Raw genomic sequence first — 18,409 nt, forward strand, 5'->3', positions numbered from 1 at the left:
TCCAAATGCCCCAGTCACATGTACACGGTGATCCGGGAAGATCCGGGGACGTCCGGGGAGATCCGGGATTTTGGTATGACTGCACACGCGTTATCAACATGGCAGCTACACGGATAAAGCCGGAAGAGCACAGCGTCTACACGGATAAACACAGCATCTACACGGATCAACACGGCAGCTACACGGCAGTCACACGGACCACCCCGGATTGCTCTGCCAACACGGCAATCCCCGGATGACGCCGAATGTTTTTGACCTCCAAAAGTTGCCGTGTTGGCCTCCCGGCCTCAACACGGATCTCTTCCCGGATCAAATCCGGGGTGGTCCGGAGTGATCCGGGATGTCTATGTGACTGGGGCATTAGTGTGAGAGCACCATGACACGGTACTTACCTGTCGGGAGCTTTTAGCCCCTTCTCACCCTCACTCGAGGTCCTGGGACGCAGCTTGTTACCAAACTTGAGCAGACTGCACAGAAAATGGACACGTACAGATGATGAATATGGAGTCATGAAAACAATAGATTACTAGTCTATGATAGTACAGTAATGAATGTCATGTCATGGCACATTATACATGTACATGTATGACTGTTTAAAAAACAACAATGTACAATAGTAACAAATATATGTTGTGTATTACTTTTACTAAGCTGTGAATTGAGGTTGAAATGAAGCATCATACACTCAAATACTATGCACTTTTTGAATAAAGTGTGATAAGCTGGAAGACGGAAGATACGATAAGATAGAAATGAGTGAATTCATAAATGGAGGAGTTCAAGTTTGATTGATATAGTCGCACAACTGCAAGTGAACGTTTGGAGTCAAACAGGAATATACGACTGCACGCATAAATGGTACTGCCATAATATCATTGAAAGTATACTGAATGGGGTATAAAAATCTTTTTTGATAAATGGGATGAAATGTGCATTGCAGTAGTCTACATGAGGTGAGTTCATTGTATGCTCTGGTCAACTAGAAAACAAACACAAAAAACAATGAAGCAAGTAAAAAAAAAATTATCGTAAAACCTACACGGTTTTCCCATTCTACCAGAAAGAAGAGGGAATGTCCAAAGTGTGTACCAACATGGTTTTCACAGCATCATATGCTCTTTACGACAGTAAAATACATACACTGTGGTAACACTGAAAATCCTGTACCCTCTTTACTGGGTGTATTCTAATACAACTGCAATGTGAAGATTTTACAGTAAAACAATATGCAGATGTTTTTCTCTTTTGTTCAGTGTGGCACAGCATAGTATACAACGTAGATGAAGATGTACACTGTAATATTGTGCAGCACTGTGTCATATTACACTGTGATTACTGGGTGAGATTTATTCACATTAGCCAGTGTGGAGACAGTGACAGTATGTTTTATGTGCAGAGCGATACCATGGGGTTGGAAACGAAAGTAATGGTGCAGGGAAAACAGTTTTTTTTTTCCCCAGTTTGTACACACTGTTAACGCATTTTTCATTCAATGAAGTCATTGAGTATACGCAGACCACACTGCGGCAAGTACAGTAGTGTGAACATGGGTACACCAAATATGTCACACCCACACTACTAAACAAGTTTTTGTATAAAGACACAAAATGACACATGCATAAAATCTTCTAAGGGGTCAAAGGTTGAAAGGCGTGGCCAGGAGAACTGGCCCTCTTTTTTTTTATACCAAGACCATCTTTCTCCCTGCTACAAAAACAAAACAAAAATCTTGTCCATTCATACTGACATGCAAGAAGATAAACCAAGAATAATTATGCAATATGCAAAATCTACAAAATAAAAGGTACTATCAAGACTTTAAATCATGCACTAAAGGAGAGGAGACAAATAATCTGATAAAACAACCCAATACATCAACAACATGTCGAGTTCAAAATCACACAACCACCGAAAGGCTACGAAAATCAATACATAGTCGAGCACTGAAGTAAAAAAAAGAAGAAGAAGAAGAAAGTATTAAAGTGCAAGAACTTTCATGCTGCAGATAGACTGTGGTAACCACTCCATTCCCCCCCCCCCCCCCCCCCCCGCACACTTCTTACAGACACAACTAAAATGTATACAAACTCAAAGACAATTCTACCACAAACAGACAAAACCTTGAGGAGATCATCAAAGTGCAACTTATGGTGCAGTGCACTAAAAACGAATATGGTTATAACGAAATTCCGGTGTAATACAACGAAGTAAAAATTCAGGTCGCAACATCATCTACTCTATGTGTTTTTATTTTTTTTAATTTTTTTCCCGTTCTAATGCAATTTCGATGTAACAAAAGAAAACTGCCGGTCCCGAGGACTTCGTTATAATGGGAGTCCACTGTATACATTTGCCTTGCCAATATTCTGTACATATAGCAGTACACAGTTGTGCATGTGCAGGTGATGTACACGGTACGTATAAACTGTGTGTGTTGTGTCTTGTGTGTGCATTTGTATGTAATGTGTATGTGCTTGACAACATGATACATTTTATATCCATGCAAGAACAAGAAGGGAATAACAAAACTACAACAACAGAACATGTATCAACACAGGAATACATACACACACCCTTTCACCTTGCAATGCTAAAACTATGCACTTTACTTCTCATCACTGATTGCTTTACATAATATGATACTCTCTTCTTACATTCACCATAAAAAACATAGAGAGAAAAGGGAGATCAACAGAAGGAGATTTCATATCATTTCCTATGCATTTCAGAATGTGGTCCATCTATCAAATTCCTGTTTCCACTGCAATGGAGAGTTCATTTGCAAAGCACAACTTACTGTAGAAGATAATGTGCACTATGGTTCCATGGTATCTGATCCTGCAACAATAGCTTTCATGCAATATCTGCACACTAAGCCAATCATAAAGAATTCTACCCACAAACATAACCCTAACCCTAATCCTAGTCCTGACATTTAACTAAACCTAAAACCCAATCACAATCCTAACCCTAACCCCAAAAAGTCCTTGGAGAAAATAAGACTGCAAGTCAGATCAATTGTCGCAAGAGCAAATGTCACGTCACTGTGCTCTACATGCTCATATTATTCCCTGCACAACACATCCCAACAAAGTAAACCTCGCTGCAGCCTAATTCAAAATAAGTTTTGATACCATACAACGACATGGATAACTGGTTGAACAATATTTAACAATGAAAACTTTTGCAATACAAACAATATCATAATTTGACATTTGAGAAGAACCATAAACATGAAGTTGAATATGAGTGTATCAACACTGTATGCTATTAAGGTGGCATGCATACAGGAATGACCTATAAAAGTAAATTTGCATTACTGACTTTTAAAGCATGTTTATGTTTTTCAGGCAAAAACACTTTAAAACAGAGAGAAAGAGAGATTTATAAGACAGATAGATTAAAACGAGAGAATGTAGTAAGAAGAGTATTTTCAGGAATTAGAATGCAAACATTTTGGCGGTTTACAGACAGCAGAGATTTAGCTGGGAGGTTGGGGGTTTTGCACATGAAATGGCTTCACACTTTATTCTATAGGCAATTTTAAGCTGATGAAAAAAAAAAATTCCAAAGAATGTCAGAAATGACTGTTGCTGTTTTTTCTACATAATGTCTTGCATTTAGCACTGAATTAATGCAGCACTGAAATGAGGAAAAGCATCATAAAAACAGGGGAAAATAAAAGTAGAAGAACAACAGGAAAAAAAAGCGATATGGGGAGAAGAAGAAAGAGTTAGTATAGAAATTAAATGAACTATAAACTACGGGAAAAATTACAAAAAGCAAAATGAAGAGAATGAAACACACTGCAATGAAAAAAAAATGAGGAAGAGATATGATGGGAGCAGGGAAGCAAAAGTGTCAGAACATCTAACAGCATGACTTTGGCTGCTGTGTTTCCATTTATTATCAAACCTCAGTGCATACCACTTTGGCCTTCCATAGTTTCTACATACCAATGTACCAGTTGATTGACTTTTACTGTGAAACCCTGATAAAACCAACGAGGGTAAAATGATGTTCTTTCAATGAACTCAGAAAAGGCTGGGGCATTTAGTGACGAAAATTAACTCTCAACCCTGTATATCCCACAAGATTATATACACTATTGTATTTAACCAGAAAAATCAAGTCTAACCCAGTATCATTACACATTTGTTGGAAGAATCATGTAGCTCTGAGAGAATATCAGTATTTCTGCTTCAACATATGTTGTAAGCTTCCCCTTCAACAGTTCCACATCAACTTATTCTGCTCAGCTCTTTATTGTTTGTTGTTATGTTGAACTGTGTCCCTCTATAACATTTCTGTCTTAATCCTTCGATCCCTCCTCAGTTATATTATGTATGATGCAGCGGTACAATGTAAATTGCAAAGAAAAAATATATAAATAAAATAAACAAACACATCAACAGATGAATAAAAAAATAAATGAATAAATCTATAATCAGATAGCAAAATGAACAAGCAAATAAATGAATAAATACAATCAATCTATGAAAAAAGACACATTCAAACAATTTTTTTTTTCAGCAATACAATCACTTATTCACCATCCTAAACTTTCCTACAGCTGTAACTTTGAAAACAGTTGCATAAAAAGATACCTGGTTTAGACAGATTTAAAAATGGAAACATGTTAAACACCTGTGCAATAAAAAAATACAAAAAAAAATCCTGAAAGTAGAGCATGAATAAACAATATTTCTTTATTTGTTGCATTCTTGTATGAGATCCCATTGCCATTTGGTGCACACATATGGATAGCTGGTGGCAAGAGGGAAGAGCATGAGACATAAACAAATGCTAAGTAGCATTATGAGTGGGATTCCCACGTAGGCGAATTAGCGGGACACAAATCTTGGGATTTGTATCACAACTGAAATCTCAAGAATTTTTACCACTAAATCAGCATCACAGTGTAAATCCAATGAAATCTCGCGCTTATTTCTGAATCATCACAATAATCTGCTCTGCCGGGACCGTGTGAGTGCTGGAGCGAATAATCACAAGATTTTATATCCCATCATTCAAAGCACACATTCGAAGCGTGTGCACCACAACGACAGTGCCTGTACCACTCCACTGAAGCACACTGTGTGTACCAGTTTAGCAGATTTCATGCATGCGTAGATTCCTTGGCACATTGCAGCGATAGGCAATTAGCAGGATTTTCTCTGTCCGTGTGAATGCTTGCAAAAAATCTTGAGATTTGAATTGTGATTGTCATCCGCTATTTTGTCTGTTTCGCGTCCATGTAAACGCTTCCAATAAATGTCGAGATACAGGTATGGAACGTGATTGTTATCCCGCTATTTCGTACATGTGACTGCGGCTTTGATGTACAATGTAATGTGCAGCATTGGCACACACTATGCATGGAGGCTTCTCTATATCATCAGATACAATGACAAACTCTACACCACACAAGAGGCAAAGAATGGGAATCATGGACAGCTTAGTGGTATATTATATTCAGTATATGGTTGCAGGGAAGTGGCATATCACCAAAACTGGGAATTAATGGATTACAACTCGACACTTCATAAAAACCACTGCTGACTTGTACATAAAGCTTTTTACAACCAACATGCAAGCACAACAGCAGAAAAGCAGAGATTGAAGAGGCCATATTGAGATGGGAGATTATTTAAACTTCTAAAATTAAAATGGGGGGGGGGGTGGGGAAGATTTAAAGCATTTCTATTTTAGGGTAGGGATTGAAGTGAAATTGTAATCAGGAAACCAATCTTGAGAGCGTACATCTAAAGCCACTATTCGCAGTGAGATTTATAGCTGAATGATGTTGATATATTATTGTACATAGAGAAGAAACGCAAGAGCCATCAAAATCTGCCATCCCACAGGACAATGCATAATAGAATGATATGATATACATGTACTTTGCACACAACAGACAACAATATCCAGAAGAAGATCAATATCTTCAAGCTATGGTGTACAAAAAATACTTGATCCCTAATGACAACACTCTGTATAAAAACTACCAGGACTTATTCACCAGACACAGAAAAAACAACAATAACTTCACACAAAAGAAACACCATCTATTCAAACTACAGCTGTATCAAAGGCAGAGCGGGAACATTTATATGATGGGGGAAGGATGGGGAGCGAGAGAGGGGGTAGAGACAGAGGGGCGTTCAGGAGAGGGGGGTACCTTGATCTCCCCCGTGGAACAGTGGAATGTCCCATGCCGCCTCCCCCTTCACTGCATGTCCGTGGTCTCATAAAGGAGTTGGTTAGATTACTGGCCCCACGAACGCAGCAATGTGAGTGGAGGAAAGATGGTCACATGGTCATGCATATTGATCATCAGAACCAGAGGACCACCAGTGTGTCCTTGAGCAATATACACTGATACACTAAAAACATGTGACTTTGCATCACAAAATCACCAAAAAGTTGCATGACCCGATCTTATGTGAGGACTCAAAATCGGTGAAACGGGTCCAACCTTTTTATTTTTAGATTTTTATATTTCTGAAGGACCAATTCTTCTTCAAGATACAGTGCACTCCCGTTACAACGAACATGGTTATAACGAAATTTCGTTATAACGAAGTAAATCTTCTGGTCTCAAAATTATCACCATTAAAGTCTATGGTGCAAAATTCGCTTATAATGAACATGGTTATAGCGAAATTTCCGTTATAACGAAGTCTTTTCCGAGCGCCACAGACAAAGAAAAACAAAATAAATGTGCTCCGTTATAACGAAATGCGAATTGCTTTCGAAAATACGTAGCGGAACAAGCATTTATAGCGTCTCTGCATGGGTGTTCGCTCCTTGTGTCACGCACAGTTTCTGAGGGGAACTTGCGTTTATTATTGCATTACAGTTATCCCATCACACTTCACATAGCTTTCCAGTGTATGATGAGTATTCAGCAAACATAATATGATATATATACGTGGTTCCTTGTTTTCGTTATATATTGTTTTTGTTCGGTTATAACGAAATTTCATTATAACGAAAGAAAACTGCCGGTCCCGAGCATTTCGTTATAACGGGAGTGCACTGCATATCTAATGCTTGGCATCATAAAATGAATTGAAATCTTTTTTTTTTGTTTTTGTTTTTTTATTTGCAGTTTTATCGAACACTTTTTTTCTGTGATTAGGAATGCCTTTAGAGGTTCCTTTTCATGTCTTTAGAATCCTTTGCACACTCTTCACTTTCAACTCTAATAAATTATGGAGGGATGAAGCTATTGCATTGAAAGTTGGTATTAGCCTGGAGTACAATATACAGCTGTACCTATAAGAGTGTGCAAAATTGAAGCTTGATCCAATAATCCCTTTATAGTGGCATACTATCAACTTTTATATCTTGGCTTTGTGTGTGTGTGTGTGTGCGCGCGTGTGTGAGCGTGTGTCTCACTCAATGCACAGAACACCGATGGGTGAGATTTCCAAATAAAGCACTCAATAAATAGACCCTTAACTTCAAAGCTTCTTTTCTCAGTTGACACTTTTCTTGAGGGTGTACTTTATTTTAATTATTAAGGGAAGTCATTTGTATCAAGTTATTTGTCATTTTGAAGGGTCTGCTCCTACAGAATCTGCCCCTAACTACACAAATCTGCGTCTGGCAACTTTTTACTGGTTTTGTGATGCATTGTCGCATATTCTTAATACAGAGAGTCTGATTTTTTTTTTCTTAAATTACTTTTACTTTACAGTGTACAAACTCTAGCTACGTCCCTTTTCAAGTACAGTTGTACTAGGCACATGCCATGTTGTAGTACGACATACATTTGTAGATATTACGCTACTGCATACACATGTATAAATGTATCCACCCAAATTCTTAGCACTGGTACATGAATGCAGTAGAAAGTGTGCTGCATGATATCAAAAGCCAAGTTTGGAATAAAAATGTAATCATAATGGTATTGCATAAAAGTGGGAACCAATGCAACAGCCATGACAGGGTACAGCCAAATCCCTGAATACACACTGAAGGTGCTAAATAGCATTGTTTACTGCAATGTTTCCATGGTTTAATCTTGACAATGTCCACCTTGTGAAAAAAAAAAGAAAAAAAAAACACAGGATTTTTTTTCCCTTCTCTATATCTACAAGCAAGAAAAAGAAAAGAAAGACAAAAACAGATATAATCTGCCTTGTCTTTGTGAACTACACATTGTAAATGTCTGTTATGTTTTAGAGAGGACACACAAATAACTGCTGAATAAATGTGGAAATTGAGAGAATAGTGTCTGCCAAATTATTTTTCAAATATACAAACATTTTCGAAAGAAATTGTGAAACCAAAAATACTCTTTTAAGCCTTTTCAACATCTCTTGGTCATGAGCTAAAAAAAGAAGAAGAAAAAACCAGAAAGATAATTACCAACAAAATATACTACTTGGAAGATAACTATACCAGTGAGCAATATCTATTAGGTAATGAGAAACTGGGGACCATTTCAGTCCAAAGATTCTTTCCAAATGGTATTGTGCAAATGTTACAAATGGCAATCTGTATCATGTGATCATAATTTTATCTCATCCATAGTTTTAAACAATGTGTTCTACTTTTTTTTTTGAAGGCTTATAAGTCCTGTGTCTTTGCTCTCCTCCTATTCTTGTGGTACAATTTCCTTCCATAACACACTCAACACCAGAGAAGCACCACTATGTAGTTCAGATAAAGAGAAAATGGGTTCCGGATCATATTCAACCCACTTTTAGGAATACAAAAGACTGTAGAAACCTAAGTTTATAGAGAAGAGAATTGAAAATAAATGCTTTACATTGACAAGTTGTCTCCAAACACTGTGATAACAATATGAACTTTTGAAGGCAATCAAATTTTGTAGTGAACTCAATAAACATGTGTTTTGTGGTTCCCAATGGAGGTTCGTCTACAGCACAAATAAAAAATGAGAAACTACTTCTTCTTTTTTCACTCCCCTTCCTTTATGTTATGATAAAGATCAACTGAAAATTCTTTGTATAACTCATCTATGATGTTACTGTATCATTCTGTTAATAAGCTACTTGTTTTCTTTTTTTTTTTTCTTTACAAATCTTCTTCTTTGGTGGAGGTGGGTGTAGTAAAAGCCAAAATAAAATTGCAGCTAGATTTGGTGGCAACACATTAAGCATTCGAGGGGTATTACTTGCTGGTCCATTCTATGTTTTTGCTTTAGATCTAGTTCTCATAACTTTTCACCTACAATGTACTTCTAGGTGGAAACTTGCACAAGAGAATTTACCCTTTGAAAGCAAGAAGACTTTAGTTCCTGTGCTCAGATTTTGTTGACACTAAATAAGCTACAATTTCAAATACACTGGACAGCAAAAGAAAGTACCCACTTCTGTCAAAGGCCGCACACAAAAATTCACTCCCTAGAAATAATTTTTGTACACTGGTGTGCTACAATGCCCCTTACTAATCACATGCACATAAGCAAGTGAATGTCTTCATAACAAAGAAGAACTTGACATGCACAGCATCTTGGTCACTGAATCAAAAGTCCCACACAAAAGCACTTTCCACCACACAAAAATGGCTACTGAATGGACAACATCTTTAAACAACCAACATTGATCCAAGCTCTGCAGGAGGAATGGACAGAACTTGCCCAGGACTACGCCAGACAGCTTGTCCAGAGCATGTGTCAGAGATGCCTAGAATGTGTCCAGACACGAGGAGGACATACACATTATTGAAAATTGATGTTTGTGACTGCTTTTTTCGTCCTGTGACACTGATTTCTGCGTAAAACTTGTAAGGCTCATTCTGTTACATTTTGTGACTTTTGATTCAGTGACCAAGATGCTGTGCATGTCATTTTTTTTTTTTTTTGGTAATAAAGATAATCACTTGTTATTGGGTATGTGATTACTAATAAATATTGCAGCATACCTGTGTACAAAAATTGTTTATTTGTAGGGGGTGAATTTTTATGTGCGGCCTTTGACAGAAGTGGGTACTTTCTTTTGCTGTCCAGTGTACATGTGTAATTTAAATCTTAACATAATAGCAGTTGGCCCAAACCCTCTTTGTTTTTGTTCTCCTCTTCTTCTTTTTTTTTAATACACACTAGTTCAAGTCTTAAACTCAAAAGATCATTCCTCCTCAAAAGATACTTCATACACATGACCAGTTTCACAAGAGTCAAGCTTCCTTATCGATGAAATAAGAACACAAAATAAGACTGCACAACACTAGTACAAGAAAAACTCAGTAATAACAAATCAGGCCAGCCATTGAAAATAAAAATAAGAACTCACTTGACAACTTACACTGGTATACACATTTGACAATGAACAGTGAACTCCACAAAGAAAAGAAAAATGAAGGAAACATATAAAAGTAAAGTTCACATAAATACAAACACGATCAGCCCACTCTGTGCTTGGCCATACAGTGTTGAAAGAAATTGTATGACCACTTCCATTGTGCAGTACAATTAGCACAAACAATGACCATCACTAGTATAAAATGTAAATATACATTTTGGCGCACTCCGCTTTAATATGAGATATAGATACGGGAATATATCAGCGGCATTTTGCACGGCACTGTATTTTTGGGAACTGGTGAAATATCCTCTGGACGAAGCATCTGTGCATCATCCGATATGCCTCTCCTCTGATGGTGTAGACTTCATAGTGGTGAACATGAGTACACCAGAGTAAAACTTAACCGAGTGTGCTTCAGCATCCCCCAACCGACTTCTAAAGTGAGTCTTTGTTTCTCAATAGAAAAAAGAGCCCACCCCATCCCCCTTCCCCCCTTTCACACTTTTGAAATAAGACACAGATTCACGAGAGCGACATGCAAACCTCCCACGGAATAAACAGAGAGCAAGATAGGACCAAATTCACCGTGTGAAAGTGGCTGGCGATCACATACCCAACGTAAGATCCGATAAAGTTACTACACCACTTCCAGTGAGCTATAAGTGAGCTGAAAGTGTTTGCATTGTGCAGCCGTTAAGTACAGGAGGGAAAAAAAAACATATAGGGAGAAATTAATAGAAAGTAAACAAAAAGAGAACAATGGTGTAGAGGTATGATTATCAAAAAAGAGCTTAATTCATCACCTCCACGACCCAAATATGCCATTATCTATAGGCTAACTAGATATGAGAGATGAAAGGCCTAACATGACTTGAATACATGCAACAAAAATATAAGTTAAAAAAAAAAAATAAATAAAAGATAAAACATTTAAAGAATAGACATTAACATGATACAAATTATATCTATTTTTGCCTATTGCAACATTATATAATTTAGCCACATTTTTTTTCATTACTAGTCTTCTATCTTTATGTTTATTTGTTGTTGTTGCATTTTTTCCTACTTAAAGGCATAATTTACCATTTGCAGATGAAACAAAAACCCAGCATTAGTGCTTCAAAATAGTTCTAAAATGTGAGTTAGGGATAGAAACAACCAATGTGAAAATTTGAACCAGTATAATCGATGTTAAGTGTTGTTAGATATACAAAATGTAAACAATAGTTATAATAAGAGTGTTTCGAGACTAAACTGTCTACAGTTATGGTTTAATGAGAAAATAGTGATATCTCCTTATATTTTAGGTTTTATTGCAAAAATCTTATGCGGTAGGATGTTTTGTGATACAACTGACCAACACATATGCATCACAAGTGATATCTTGAACAATTTTTAAATTACCGTTTCCAAAGGTAAACAGGACCTTTAAGACCAGAGAAAGTTAAGACTCTGTGGCCTATTCTACTAATTTTTTGAATATGCTATTTGTGTTCATACAGTGTATTCTCTCCCACATAAAGTTCTTTGTCAACAAACTATCACTATTTTTTTTTTTGGCATGTCCGATGATATACAGTATCTCCCCCCCCCCCCCAAAAAAAAAAAAAAAAATAACAACGGGACCCTCCGCAATGGTACATATCTTTAAAAATAGGGAATCAATCTAAATACAAATTCAGGGTATGAAATTATAACTCATTGCCCACATCTTACAGAAAACCCCATTCAATTTGTTTCAGTGGTCAAAGAGAAATGAGGAATTTAGTAGAGGATGTCAGGAATCTCTTCCCTCCAAGTTCTGTCTATTGTATTCACACACAAGAGCATTGAAGTGCTAAACTTGGAAGAATCAGACTCACGACATGCTTTACAACAATCCACATTTCTCTGTGACCGCTTAACCAAATTGAATGGGGTTTTCTGCAAAATAGAGCTAAGATGTCATATTTTAAGATCCTAAAGTACAGATAGCATTCAGACAGTTTAATCATATTGGGTGTTATCAGAATGTGAAAATCTGATTGTAATTTTTGGGGGGACATACTGTATAATGGGATGTACCTATTGATAGAACTATTGTAATGGTGACTTGAGAGTTTAAAATAAAAATGATGTACTGTAAGAGTGGAAATATCCATGGTGCGGAAATTGTCGTGCAAAATGCATGACCAGACAAGAGAGTGCAGAAAAACAGCACATGCTTGCTATTATGTACCACGACATAATGCCTCGAGTCGGAATTAAAAACATGAAATCAATTATTACTCAACCAAACATGAAAATATCCACTTTTACAGTACACCGTACGCCCACTTACAACTACCAACTTGCTTGTTTGTGCCTTTGTGTGTGGTTCATTACAAAGTCAAGAAAATAAACTGGCTCTGTATGTGAGAACAGACAAGGAGACCTACAATTGTACATTGTGAATATCACAATGAAGATAAACACAAAACAATTCTCCTATAATGTAAATTTTGACAATGATTTCCTATGACATAAAGAAATCATGAATATGCTTTAATTGGTGAAATTATCCTGTCTGATGTAAAGCACGAGACACCCAGACCACCCAACCTTTCTGACTGAAAAATAAGGGATGATTTGGCTCAAAAGTAGGAAAGAACGAGCAGTTTCCATGGGAGTGTGTAGTAAAATTATCCTGAAAAAAAAAAGGAAACTCCTGTTTAAAAAAAGAGCTGGGAATGGTCAAAATTCAGATTCTTTCCTCCAAAGTCAGTAAGGTTGGAAAGTCTGCAACACCCCGTGACACATTCACTTGACTGGCTTTGTGGGACACCACAGACATTCTCTCTCAGACAAGCATCACCCCACAAAGAAGCTATAGTGTAGTTGTTCGACCTTTTTCCACCAGTATGTTCTGATCTGTATATCCTGATGGATCCAGACAAAGATCAGGGGCCTGTTTCATAAAACTTGTCTTCAGTGACAAGTTGTCATGGATGTGACAAGCTACTGAAATCCTTGCATCTGATTGGCTGAGAGCAAATTTGTCATAGAAATGTGGCAGTTGTCATTGATGACAACTTTTATGAAATGGGCCCCAGGAGGGTGTTTCATAAAACTGTTCTTAAAGTTACGAACCACTTAAGAACGACTGGAACATGTTCTGAATGTGCCAAACTTATCAGAATTTCAATAATTCAGCACGAGAACTGATCACCAGTCGTTTTCAAGTCATTCGTAACTTTAAGAACAGCTTTATGAAACACCCCCCAGGACTTATAAATGTGTACCAGCTGAGCAGATTGATGCTAATCCAACGAAGAATCCACATGTACTTGGTGCAGAGAAAGAACTGTGTAAATGTACACGTACAGGTAGCTACAGCTTCTTCTACTGTGCAAAACCTTCAGAGAAACATTCACATCCTTCGCTCACACGTGATGCATTGTTGAGTCATGCTAAAGTGAAGACATTATTAAGTTGAACTTAAGGTTCTCATTCAAAGTAAGCCACCAAGGAAAAAATTGCAAAGGGCGCCCTCTATACAAACCTCACAGGACTGCTGCTACTGGCGATGACGTGTTCCTCTCTTGGTTGTCCCTCCTCCCCCTCGCTGCTGACGCGCACCCGCGAGTTGGAGCGCCCAGGGCCCTGCCGGTTTGGCACCGGCATGCTGTCGCAGCGTGTGCGCCACGAGGGCCCCAGGGTGTTGGCCTGCCGACGCCCGCCGGATCCGGACACGCCCTTCGGGTCGGTCCCCCCGCCGGAGTTGATGGTGCTGCTGTGGCTGCGTGGCCTCATCTCCTCTTGTTGCCGTACCGACCGCATCGCTCTTTGGAGACACAGGGAGAAACATCACACAAAATACTGTGGTCAGCAAACAAAATTCTATTAGCAAAGGAGTAAAGTTAAATTTACCTCTTGAGGTTTGTTTGTTTGTTCATTTCCATCTGAGCTGATGGCTGGAAAGCCCATAGCAAAGGGTGAACACAGCTCACTGTCCAACTGTCACCATTTAGAATTTGAAGACAGTCTACAAATGGTCGCAAAGACAAAGGGCAATTTCTAGAATGTCAAAGGCAAACAGAAAAATATATGATCATTCTGTTTCACGCTCGATACTGGTTGAATTCGCAAGGAATAAACCAAGAAAATCAAAGAACATGTGGAGGAGGTGACATGACATTGATTAAGCCCAAACAACAACAACAACAAATCCAATCAGTATCGGGAATGACACCTGAGAACAACCTCATTACAGTGCCTGATATTAGTATGACATGAACACGGTTTTACATATAACTACTAGGTGGAGGACACCATCCTGCAACTTAACACCTCTGAAAATTTTGTGACTTTCTATACAGCATAGTGACATGTATGTGTAAAGACATATAGAGGAATTAAAGCCCAGTTAACCCATTGAGGACAAGCTGATTTTGCTACAACATGCATTTACCCACAGACCCCTGCCCGAGTATACTCAGGACTTGTCTTCAACAGGTTAAAAATCAATCTGAAATGAGAGTGTGAAAATGAGTGCAATTTTATAAAGCACAGCAGTGAAAATTTGATCAAAACTGGGTAAAAATCAGGGAAGTTATCAAATCGAGACGTTTCACTAACTTTTGCAAAACAGTCCTGAAACAGTTCATATGAAAATGCATGTAACTGAGCTGATAATGTCATCATCTGACAATATTCCACTCATCATGTCGGGAAAAAAAATGATGAAATTTCAATTTTCTGCTATATACAATGTATGTATAAAACATGATATCATTCATGGCTGAATAACTTCAGGATATCATCCTTTCTCCTTTCTGTCTTGTCTCTTAGTCTTCCTTATTTAATAGTTTCATTGCTGTTCCAGTCTCCTTTGATATTCATTCACATGTGTGTATGTGTGTCTGTTTGTTTAGACTACATGTATGTGTTCTCAGTGGGCTTCCAGACTTTTTTTTTTCTAGACCTCTTTTAATTCTTTGTCCATCAACTACCTTTTCTATCTATGTTCTTTACCTGAGGAGCCCACATTCTACAAGCTTTGTCTTTTAAAAGGTCCCTCCAATTTTTGCAGACTGCGTATTGCTACCATTTTTATCACTTCAGTTTTCATGACAACGTATAACTTCAATAAGGTTCCACAATTATTGTGTACTCTTCTCAGTTTGCTTTGCTTTGCTTATGAAACATTATTCTCTGTTACCGAAGAAAGTAAAATGTCAATGTTCTCATCTAAAATGAAATAAAATTTGAATTGAATTGAATTGAAATGAACTGAACTGAATTAAATTGAATTGAATTGAATTTAACTGAATTGAATTGAATTGAAGTGAACTGAATTGAATTGAATTGAATTAAACTGAATTGAATTGAACTGAATTAAATTGAATTGAATTGCATTGAACTGAACTGAACTGAACTGAATTGAATTGCGTTGCATTGAATTGAACTGAATTGAATTGAACTGAACTGAACTGAATTGAACTAAATTGAACTGAATTGAACTGAATTGAATTGAACTGAACTGAACTGAATTGAATTGAATTGAATTGAATTTCTGTCTTCCTCTTTTTCTTTTTTTCTTTTTTTTTCTTTTTCTTTTCTTTTTCTTTTTCTTTCTTTCTCCCTTTACATCTCTGTCTCATTCTCTCCCTCAAAAAACAAAACAAAACAACAACAACAAAGAAGCTTTCAGTCTTGGGGGAAAGAGGATGATCTTTCACTTTTCTGCCCTCTCCTGTCGACACGTCAAACCATCTATCTTTTTCATCTCGCATCTAATATCATCCGCACATGCACTTAACCTGATACCCGGAGGGATCGTGGTCCCAGCGAGCCACTCAAGCCTCTCTGACAAATTGGAAGCGGTCACAGCCAAGCGAGGTTGAAAAGGGGGGCTCAAAAAACACACACACAAAAAGACTACAACAAGAAACAACATGACAGCAACAACACCACAACATCTTTAGCAAAACTTTCTGTTTAATAGCCATCTTGGCTTGCAAAAGGGCAGTTTCCTGTTGTTGCTTTGCGATATTTGTAGCAGATCTTAGATAAGCACTTCTGGATTATAAGGAGTCCGTTGCACTTATTATTATTTTTTTTTTTTACAGTGTGCATTGTCTTCTTAATGGTCATCATATCAAAGGTAAAGTGGACACATTTTGTATATTCCACACACAAAAATGTATAACCTGAAGGGAGAGATAAGATAATAACAGAAAAGACATCCTGACAAAAGAAAAAAAAAAAGACCAATCGCTGGAATTCCATTGGCTTTACATACTCGAATGTCTCCATCTACAACAGATACACACATCTTGTGCTGAGAGAATGAAACCTCCTACTACGCATTGCTTTTCTCCTGCCAAATGCGGGAGAGATGGAATCTCTGCATGTTGGATTTGAACCCAGAACTTCTCATTTCAGAGAAAAAGCATCATCCACTATGCCACAGCTGTTTGTTTGTTTGTTTGTTTGTTTGTTTGCTTGCTTGTTTGTTTTTTTTATTTGGGGGGAGGGGGAGTACTTACTCTAAGGAAGCTTCGTGGATGCTCTGGGCGATGACCGTGTCTTCCACCTGCATCCACAGCTCTCCCGGTCCCGTCACCGCCTGCCTCCCGACCTCCATGAAGAAGAAGCAGTCGGAGTGACCGCAGCGACGAATCGACGACAGCTGTACATGTAGAGCAAAGAGACACAACAAGTGAAAGTATGTCTACCACACAGAGAAAGAGGAAGGAAAAGTTTCTACCTATAGAAACAAAGGAGCAGTGAAGAAAAAAAAAAATCAAATAATTCACTCAAAGAGAAACAACAATGTACATTCATTGTTAAAGTTATCTTTACTAATAGACAAAATAAATGTCTACTAAAATTGTAAACTGAGCAGTAAAGGCTTCACTTAAACTGGACTGGATGCTCCTTTAACCTGTTGAAGACTAGTCCCAAGCATTCTCGGGCTAGTATGGGTAAATGGTAAATGCGTGTTATAGAAAAATCAGTCCCTCTTCAATGAGTTAAAACACTACTATCAGTCACTATCATAAATGGAAATTGTATGTATTAATGATCACATCATAACTGCTTCACATTTTTCTGATTGGCTTGTATATGAAACACTATTTATGTAACACCATGTTAAAGTTGTCAACAATGGAGTGATTGTAATGATTCTTCTTGGAACAGTTATACGTCCTACATCGTTCCCCAAATGCAAGAAACTTTTGAAATTCTGCAACTTTCTCACACATGTTCTCGTCCAATTGCCATAAAGTTTTCAATGTTCTGTCTGACAGACTACATTCACTACCAAAACTAATTCTAACCAGGAGTGAGGTTACTCTTTTAACTTTAGACCTGCATTAATAGAAAAATGAAACATAAGCAATTTGGGCACCTATTCCTACTTGGAGGCTCTATACTAAGACTATGAGTGAAAATATCTGAGTTTTTTTGTGGGTTTTTTTTTTTCAGTCATTATGTACAACTGTTATACAAAGGTAGGTACATTCACATTTGAATTACCAGATTAGATACCATGGTAATTTGTTGACACCATTCTCATTGGTGGAAAATAAGAGTAATATATGTACATACAATACACCATGGTTATTTGCTTGTTACTGTTCTTATTCACAATATACTAATGTTTTGTTCATTATTAAAGCACTGCGCACGCGCATATCCCTTTATACGGGGAAAAAGACCGGAAATGTGGCAGGTCACGTGACAAATAAACTGCTGTCTGATTTGTGGAATTCATGAAACAATTCGCACTGAAATCTTGAATGCAAATATTACCTGCAAAGTTTGAATTAATATCAGATACCTCAGCATTTTGCAATTTATCTCGTGGCTTATTTCGTGCTGTACCTGCATTCACATTAAAGAAATACCGTGTGAAATACCACGGTGTCTCCCCGCCAGTGTGAATGCATCTACTCTGATGCTGATTCTGTCTGTACACATTTGTTTGTTGTAGGGCATATTTGCATTTACAATGACAAAGAAGATAAGGACGGAGTCACTACCCTCTATTGGACATGCAGCAAATGTACAGCAGGTGGCTTGGCCGCTTTCTTTCCCTGACACCTTGATACTAACTCTATATCATGCTTTGTTCATAATTTGGCACACATTCTGGAGGGCTT

At 37.6% G+C, this 18,409-nt stretch overlaps 1 protein-coding gene across 1 annotated transcript in view; it reads right to left on the reverse strand.

Annotated features, from left to right (window-relative positions):
* The window catches only part of LOC139714969 (uncharacterized), an 87,895-nt gene that overhangs the window by 16,940 nt on the left and 52,546 nt on the right, over window positions 1-18,409 (reverse strand). The window contains exons 4-7 of the mRNA XM_071626619.1: window positions 16,790-16,932; window positions 13,801-14,082; window positions 6,182-6,271; window positions 393-467 (exon numbers count right to left, since the gene is read on the reverse strand). Of these exons, the coding sequence (XP_071482720.1) occupies window positions 393-467; window positions 6,182-6,271; window positions 13,801-14,082; window positions 16,790-16,932 (590 nt within the window). The remainder of the gene's footprint in view (window positions 1-392; window positions 468-6,181; window positions 6,272-13,800; window positions 14,083-16,789; window positions 16,933-18,409) is intronic.

Source organism: Diadema antillarum, unplaced genomic scaffold (assembly GCF_040938485.1).
Source record: "Diadema antillarum isolate AM-2024a unplaced genomic scaffold, OU_Dant_1.0 scf00000045, whole genome shotgun sequence".
Classification (NCBI taxonomy): Eukaryota; Metazoa; Echinodermata; class Echinoidea; order Diadematoida; family Diadematidae; genus Diadema; species Diadema antillarum.